At 39.7% G+C, this 9,151-nt stretch overlaps 1 protein-coding gene across 1 annotated transcript; it reads right to left on the bottom strand.

Moving 5' to 3' along the window:
- Positions 1–1,704: 1,704 nt before the first annotated feature.
- On the bottom strand, positions 1,705–4,690 carry mplkip (M-phase specific PLK1 interacting protein). Its single transcript, XM_035431033.1, has 2 exons — positions 4,119–4,690; positions 1,705–3,567 (listed from the first exon to the last, which is right to left on the bottom strand). Exons 1-2 carry the CDS (start codon positions 4,503–4,505, stop codon positions 3,367–3,369), a joined length of 588 nt encoding a protein of 195 aa, XP_035286924.1. The 5' UTR covers positions 4,506–4,690; the 3' UTR covers positions 1,705–3,366.
- Between the last annotated feature and the right edge of the window lie 4,461 nt (positions 4,691–9,151).

Here is a 9,151-nt window from a genome sequence, read left to right as displayed (position 1 = left end):
TGAAAACAATGTTCTGCACATTGCCAAAAATAGACTATTCCTTTAAAATTGCCAAGACATTATTACTGTTGTCCAAAGGGTTAAAACATTTAATATTTTGTGAAGTATTACAATGTATGGGTGTGTTTTTTGCTGCATTTAATGGTCCAGATCGTGAAATATCCCATGCCACTGTAGACCCTGTGCCTGTGTTACTCACAGCAGTGAGATTATAACTAGAGCACAGAGAAATGCACAAAAGTCACGACAGCAGTGAATCCTCTGTCATTAGAAGGCTGTTTCCGGGGGCAACTGCATGAACGCCCCCGATACTCACTGAATTTGTACCTACATGTTACAACCCTGATTTCCACCCTCTCAGACTCCCTCCTCTTTCCGACTGCCAAATATCTCCACAACTTAGAATTCCCCTTCTCACCACCAGTATTGCTCCACACGCACGAACGTGATTCCGTGACTTCTGTACTGCACTCTTCAAGGGGGTGTACAGGTGAAAGGGTCTAAATGCAGACATTGGAAGAAACGCATCCGCTTTTTCTTGTTTGCTTGTAATTTAACAGATTTCTACCCCCGAGAGGGCAACAGAGAGCCCCATGGGCTCCAACAGACTCCTGACATCACTTTTTAGGTCCCCATAAACCCGGCATAGTACCTATAAACCCTACGAGCCGCAGTACTGTAAAACCTAACTTTAGAAGGCAAGCCTCCAGTAAGTTCTAACAGCTGGATATTCCATTATGGAAGGCAAAAATTAACGCCTCTAATAAAACATGAGCAACAGTGAACCGTTACTATGGTAATAAAAGGTCATTTTGTAAAAATTAACTGTTAAACTCAAGTAACAGTTGTCTACACTTACTCTGACATTAATGATCTGATGAAAGAAATGCTGGCTTAGAATGCACTGTTATACACTGCAGACACCTTATCAGCCTATAAACTTAAGGAAATGATAAACTAAATTAAAATGCTAGCGTATTTTGTAGCCTTTCACTAAACACCCAGTGTAACGGTTTCAATACAGTGCCTCGGAATAGTTTCTGAATCTCTTCACGTCGATTAATTAAAAAAATACAGTAAACACTTTTTATGATTCACCTCTGACATGGGAAGCTTTTCTTTTCCCCACACCACAGAAATTTAAGGCGGCTCTTTCAGTAATGTCTGTCCACTCATCTATACAGGCTGTTTTTTTCTCCCTCCCAGACTGTTGATGTACGAACATTCCAATCAGGCATAGCCTCGCAGATCTTTCAAAGTCAACGCTGGCTTGCCAGTGACATCATCGATCATTTTCCTCCTGGTCTGGCTGGTTATTATGAAGGGGGGGCCAAATCTGCATATTAGCCTCTCATGGGTAAGAAGCACATTCCACTTAACAGTGGATTTCACCATACTAAAGGAATTATTGTAAACTCCTAGTCTGTGTTTCTCAATCTCTTCATACTCAGTGTGATTGCATTCATCAATCATGCTTAGTTTGATTAATCACCCTGTGGCTTAAAATTCAGAATCTATGGAATCTTGAGGAAAACCAATCCATTTGCTCTTCAGCCAAGTTAAACCACAGAGAGAAAGATCAACACCATGAATTTCGTATACTTTCAAACTACAACTGAAATTTGGGTTCAATTTCAATGTGAACAAATCTATAATAATTTCAAATTCTTAATTTGATTTTGTTATTCAACCACATACAGTATATACGTGTGCGCGTATATATATATTTTTTTATTGTCCTTGACTCTTCATTATCTCCCAACGTCTACTCAGTGAGCCATCGTCATGGAAACATATCCAGCCAGTCTGCGACTCAAACAAGACTAGACAAACAAATGGCAGCAAAGGGTGGGGTTTCTTTCCCCATATCAAATGAGTAAAGCGGTTCGGCACCACATGCGCTGAAGGGCGTGTCACACAAACTCAAATGAACAACGCATGCTACTGAAGGGGATTACAGCCCTAAGAAGCAGCACTACCGAACGTTAGCGCACCAGCAATGTTTACACATTAATGTGACTGTTACAGATCAAAGCCAGAGGCAAATTAAAAATACAAGCAAGCACGGCGAGCAATTCAAAAAAAAGGGGGGGGGGGGGGGGGGACATTCTCTCCTTAGCATGCAATTCTTCAAAGAAAGAAAAAACATTTTACTAGCGCGTCACACTGGTCCTGAAGGATCACACAAATACAGCGGGCAATACACAAGTGAACGCAATAAAGAAAACAAATCATTTGTTAAAACTTTAAATTAGGACAAGCCTGAAGCCCCAAACAAGAGTTCAACCCTAAAATCTGACCAAAAACGGTCCTCGAATCTCCAAATGTCATAAAAACAGAACTTACTGCCACATATGTAGATATAAAAACAAAATACAGGTTGATACCATACAAAATGGTGTATTGTTCAATCTCATATTAATGTGGTTTCTTGAAGTAAATAATTTCATTAGAAATAAAAAACAAAAACAAAAAAAACAATAACTATTGACTAAGAAAAGCAGTCGTTTGATAAAATATATACATATAGAAAATCCTGAGCTGGTCACAATTGAAACAGAGTTCAATGGGTTAAAGTGTAGTGCAGTTTTTTGTTTTTCCTAAAGACATAAGAAAAATTCACTTTTAAACTCATAATGGCTGACCAAGTCCGTTGATGCATTTTGCTGCTGTGTATAGAGAAAAGCATGTTTTTTTTTTTTTTTTATTGTCAAAAATGTATAAGAAAATAAAATGACCTGTTCAACAGCCCCAAGTTTTAGAGGCTACAGAATACGATGAAAACGTGAACTCCAGAGTGTAACTTTACACTCATTTGTGGAATTGCTGCCATTATTGCAGTTGCACAAGTGCGCTATAAAATATAGCTTAACTAGAATCCAATCAGTTTTGCGTAAGGGGCAAGGGAGAAATTCTTCTTCGTTCCAGAATCCAAGATGTACAACAATGAGATGAGCTACTACACTTGACCTCTTACATGTGCTGCGAATATAGATGTTTCCACCTGCCATGGATAGAGCTGAACCTTATTTGAGTTCATATTTAAAAGAAAGAAAAGAGAAAAAAAAAGTGGTTTCACCATGTCTGCATGCAGACAGGGAAGCACTGAAAATGTAGAAGAGCCAGACCGACAGGTAGCAGTACGTCTGATTGCTGGTGATTCTAGACTGCTCCAAGTCTGCCGAGCCCACACAGAGGTAACAAACACAACCCCTCCACTGTATTTCCTTTGGCAAACACCCAAATGCCCCCAGTAAGAAAAGCAGTTTGATGCATGACTCACGAGGGACGTTGCGTGGGCTATGTCGGGTGCCGCAACCGGAGGTCTGCGTTTCTATATACATGTGTGCGTATATAGCTATACCTCTAGTTGAAATATCTCCCTTTCCTGCCCGTGTTTGTCATTCGCTCTGCACTGCCCTTGTGCTGCGTGTCTGTGACAGGGACGGGCTGGAGACTAGCCCAGGGGTCCTGGAGCATTGACGGGTTGTAATACTTTTCCACATCATTTGTCACCCTCTCCCTGCCATGCGTCGACCCGAACGGGGTGGAGGTCCGCGGCGAACCCTTCGGGAGAGAATCATCACGTAGAGAGATGTTAATCAAAACGTTCCACCGAGTCTCCAAAGGCTGGCTGAAATTAATGTAGCCTACTTTGGACAGAATAGCATTTCAAAAGGTACACCTCTTCATTACAACTTGGATCCAAGTATCAATGTCGACAACAACACTCAACAATATAATGCAACAGAACACATAATAGCTGATTAACCAACTGAACCGGACCATTTTACAAATACCTAAGCAAACGCTGAGTTTTATTCACTTGTTGACTCTAATTTAATAGTAATTCACGATTTGTATAATTAGAATAGACAATGAAGACATTAGCTACCCCCTCGTTAACGTCCCGCTACCTAGCTAATAGGCCAGGAACCGCTACAGAACCACACGTCGATTCTACCGATCAATTTGTTCGTCGTATTAATGCTTAGTTAGTAACGGACAAAATATTCTACGTCAGCTAGCTAAACTTAGGTAACCTGGCTAGCAATCTGCACTCGCTGGTTTAGTATTTTCCGATATTATAACCAGGCATCAATGCCTCCTATAATTACCTGATGGCTCATATGTTGTCCAGGACTCTGAGAATGGTATGGGGATTTTTTGTAAGGTGGAGTGTATCTAGGGCTGGAGTTCGGTCTCCGTGCCGTGTGACCGGGAGACGGACTGTGGTAAAAACGCCCTTTCCCACCGCTCCCGCCACCATTGTTGTTAGCATTTCCGTTATTACCATAAAAATCTCTCGGCGGAGTATTTGGCGAACCACAATATTGCCCCTGCCTCGGCCCGAATGACGGAGGAGCGTTAGGATAAGCCCAAACAGGCGGAGGAAACCTGCCTGCTCCTACGTTATCAAATCCAGGTGTAGGGCTACGGAAAACCCCCGGCCGCAGGCCCATTCCTCCCGGTGGAGCGGGATGTCGGAAATTCGGTCTGTGCATCGGTATGTATCACTACACGCAACAATGACCAACAGTTTTAGTATTTAGAGCAAAGCGCTGAAAGCCTACGCAATTAAATCCTACTCGGGTAAAGTATTCGTTTTACTAGAAATTAAACAACAAAGGAGTCAAACCACCACCATCTTGTTGAGGAAAAATTCAACCCGGAAGTGTACCACAGTCTTCGACGTCCCCAAGCACACACACGCACTCGGTGTAAGGTTCCTAGTGACGATGGTTTCTTTACCCTATTTCAAATTTCTGATCACATGCAGTGTGGGTTTTCCCCCCCTGCTATCTGATAATTAAACGAATAGTCTTGCAAATATTTTTTGATCAGCGTTAACTGCCTCTATGGTGTTGTGAATTCTCGAGCTTATCATTATCATAAGATATGAAATTTAATATTCAGTTTTGAAAAATCAACATACATGATGCAGATTTTAATGGATTTTTGTGAAACTTCAGTTTGAAAGTGAGAGTAAAATAATAATAATAATAATAATAATAATAATAATAATAATAATAATAATAATAATAATAATATACACAAATCATAGTTTGTGTTTGAGTAGACTGAAAAAGCGCAAATACATGTATTGAATGCTTTCAAAATATTTTTACTGAAGCATAATTTTCCCACCCACATTTGCCACAACAAAGTGTTCAGTTATTGTGATGCTGTTGTAATGGTGTGATTCCTTTTGGCCCCAGGCTTGAATTTGCAGCAGACATGGATCCATGTAAATACCGTCTTGAAAAGACTTAATTTTTCCTTAATGAGAGGTGGAGACTATGGGACGGGCACGTAATATGTTCAGCAGTGGTGTTTAAATTTGCAATTGCTTGTTGTTAATCTTCATTAATGTTTTCAATTAACCTAGGTCTTCTTAAAAAAAAAAGAGCAGTCCCGTCATTGTCTGTAGGAATTGCTGGTAAAGGAAAAAAGCGTTTGTGTGGAAATTACAGTGGCTGTTTCTGTTCAAAATAGGTAACATCTGCCACCACATTCACTTTCCTAGCAGAAACGTATTCTGATCTAATTGACCAGTCCACATGTAAATACTAAGTTTATACACAGGGTTACATTCCAGCTGTGCTGTGTGGTGCATCATGTTTTATGTTAGTGGTGCGCAAGTTGTAACTTAGTGGAGATTTACGTTACAGCTAGGCCTAGCTCTTATTTTTGCACAGCTGGTCCAACCGGCCCCCGGAAAGGGGGGGGGGGGTACTGGTGATACTTCGGCAACACCTCCAGGAAGACGGACTGAGATTCTTCACCTGCTGTACTCTCCCTTTGTGGAACTGTCCTCCAGCTAGAGTCAAAAATGTCAGAGACAGACATAATGGCGTCACCAGGTGCTTAAAAAAGGTTATGATTCTGCCAGAGGGATAAATCATCACAATGTCTCTGAGCTATTAGATAACATTCTATGAGCAAGACCTTGAGATAACACAGCAGAGTACTGAGCTGAGACTATCTCTGTCTTTATTTTTTGCTGCACAAATGAAAATAGTTCTTTTTTCTTTCCTGTAAGGATTGATGGGTTCTGCTGAGATAGTCCAGCAAAATGGATCAAAGTTTTTTTTTCTTCTTCTTCTCCCCAGCATGCATGTGATACTTCCTCAGCGGTCAATATCATAGTCGTCACATGATGATATGTGCAGTATTCTATTGGACAATGTGACCTACTGTATATTCCGCAGAAACATCCATGCATTGTAATTGCGTTGCACATCTATGAAATATGCGCCTATGAAAATGCTCGCAGATAAATCTTGTGCAAATATGAGATGGTTAACTGCCAATAATCCGCTCTGATAAAGCCTGCAGAAATGTCAATAAAACATTATTACAGAATGTACCGCTGTCATGGGTAGTGTTCCAGAACCTCGATTTATTTTCACTCTGTGCATGTACGTGCAGGTACCTGCCAATGAGTGGAATGGAGCTCAGAGAGCTAGATTTAGATCCAAAGATAACTAATACAATAGATCAGATGTGACCTCCAGTTTTTCACGTTGGAAATAAATAGTGGTTTATCTGTCTGGGCAGACCTTAACTGAACTGGACATGTAAGTTGTCTAGATTGGTTAACATCTGTTTTTCGTTATGAAAACATGCAAAAAAAGGTTTAATATTGTTTCGCAGTTATGAGGGAATTTTAATATAATGAGTGCCAGTCCCATGAAAGTACTAGTACATTTTATATTTGCACTGCCCCTGATATATTAAACAGGTTTATTATTTTAAATAAATAAAAAAAACATTACTGGATTCAATTTTTACTGATATAGCTTATAGATTATTTTATTTTTTGTCAAATATGAATACCACGTTTTTGTGCCTTATTGTTTTGTATTGTTAATTTGTCTATTTCTCTGGTATTTGGACCCAACTTGAAAGAGTGTAAAACAGTCCTACACTACTTTCAAAGCCCATGCACTTAATGACTTATTAATGCTAGTCCAAAATGGACTCTTGTTTGTTTTACTTATTTCCTTTTCTCTTTAAGTTTGTATTCTTGGCAGTCATATGTGTACATTCAGTGGCGACTGAACAGGATTGGACTCCATGAAAACTGATCCTCATCCTAAACTGCAATAACAAATTCAGTGTTATTCTTTGATTCATTCAGTTTGAGCTGGTACCTTCCCATCCTAATAAAACAGTAGTTAATTGTATTGTTTGTGAGTAGTACATAGTACAAATAAATAAATAAATAAATAAATAAATAAATAAATAAATAAATAAAAAATTGCGGTTGATTTATTAGAATTTATTATATATATATATATATATATATTTAAAAACCCTTAATAACTTGGATTGCAGACAGGTGGGGACACAGTCATACTTTTGTGTGCACCATTTGTAGTTTCCTGGGATTTTCATTCCGACCAACATGAGGTAGAGGCGGGGTTTTTGGAGTACAGTACCCGCTTTCTAAGAAATGCACTAATAACACATTCAAATGAGGAAAGAAAGTCCTAAATTTCCATCTATAAGATCACTGGGGGATTTTGATTGAGCTTTTACTCAACCGTCTCATGTTGGTCTGTTTGTGTTCTTGAGAAAACCCCTTTGGGTTTTTTCCAACAGCTCTGAAAATAGCAAACCCTGCTTAGTTTTGCTCCTCTGTCAAGTCTACTTTAATGGACTCTTTTTTCTTGGGGAAGGGGGGGGGTGGGGTTGTTGGGCACACCACAGACGTGAGTCACACATGCAGCTTCAGAAGTGTAGCAGAGAGCTCCGTCAAAACCCACTCGAAAGGATTAAAGCCGCAAACACATCCACGTTTCATTCCTGCTTCATTTCTTAATTTCCTGTTTGGCTAGTGAATGGTTTAAATGCTGTAATTAAATTTGAATGCACCAAAAAAAAAAAAAAAAAAGAGGAGTGATGTGGAAACTAATATTATCTGTCTGTGGCAATAGCAGCCTGAAAGAGGTTCTACTGTACAGTGTTCATTTTGTGCTTTGTGCTCTGCGTGCGTATAATATGACTCTCATCCCGAGCATTGCATGAGTAATGGTTTATATTCTTCAGGGCCCAGTACAATGTCCTGAAGCGACAGCGATATAAAGGCTTTCTGAGGCTCGGGGACACCCACAGAGCAGGAGACCAGATCCTTATAGAGAGGGATTGTCAGTACCTAAATGTGACACCTTGTACAGATGTAGGAATCTTTTGAGCCTTTTGGATTTGCACTTTTCATAAGTACTTTTCCTTTGTTTAAAGGGTGGTTTAAGTGGCCCTTTATGCACCAGATTTCCATATTTGGATGGTTGTGCTAAGTAGTGGGTGGGTGGGTGTGTGGGTGGGGGGGCGCTTAGGGGTTCAAAATTCTGAACCAAACCAAACCATACTTAGGTCCTTCTAATGATGTGGCAGGTGTTCAAGGCATTCTGTAGAAGGAGGTAATTAATTGGCACCATAGTTACTCTTCAGATTTTACAGTTATCTATCTCTTTGGTCTCTCCAAAATGGCTGCTCAGCAGTTGAGTTCATGGAGGAGCCATGGATTTTGCCTATTGTTAGCACATTTTCACTGTGAACATGACATTTTTGCACATGATCCTCAGAAGCTGGATCTAATTTCACCCCTTATTTCACATAATCCCGTCTACACTGCCACTGGGATTTCCTATGTAATGCAAAAAATTATACACACACACACACACACAAAATGCAAGCTAACCAAGATGATTTTCCATAAGTGGGACTTAACCCATAGAGTACAAAATCTTAAGTCTGAGAATTTCTCAATGACTCAGAATCTATTGCACAGGAGCACTGTAGCTTTGAAAGCTGGCTTTTATTTCTTTATAGTGAATTAATTAATGGTTTTAAGTGGAGTCAAGACTTCTGAACAACATGTGGACTGCATTAGCAGCGTACGCTCAAAGGGACTGTGGTTTGAGTTAAATACCCTTTTCATTCTGGGTGAAAGTTAATGACGTGAAACATGGACTGTGTTTTGAAAAACAGAGCACAGTTTATTATAACGTTAGATCGCAGGGGTAATGAAGATTTAAGCTTTATTGTTATTATTTTTCACGTAAAGAGCCAATTTCTGTGAGGAAGTCAAGGGGATCTCTGTTTTTTCTTGTAACTTTCTAGCTTTGTAAAGACAGCCTGGATG

The sequence above is a fragment of the Anguilla anguilla genome, chromosome 8, assembly GCF_013347855.1.
Source record: "Anguilla anguilla isolate fAngAng1 chromosome 8, fAngAng1.pri, whole genome shotgun sequence".
In the NCBI taxonomy this organism is placed as follows: Eukaryota; Metazoa; Chordata; class Actinopteri; order Anguilliformes; family Anguillidae; genus Anguilla; species Anguilla anguilla.
Note: the sequence above shows the minus strand (reverse complement) of the source record. Positions and strands in the feature narration are given on the sequence as shown.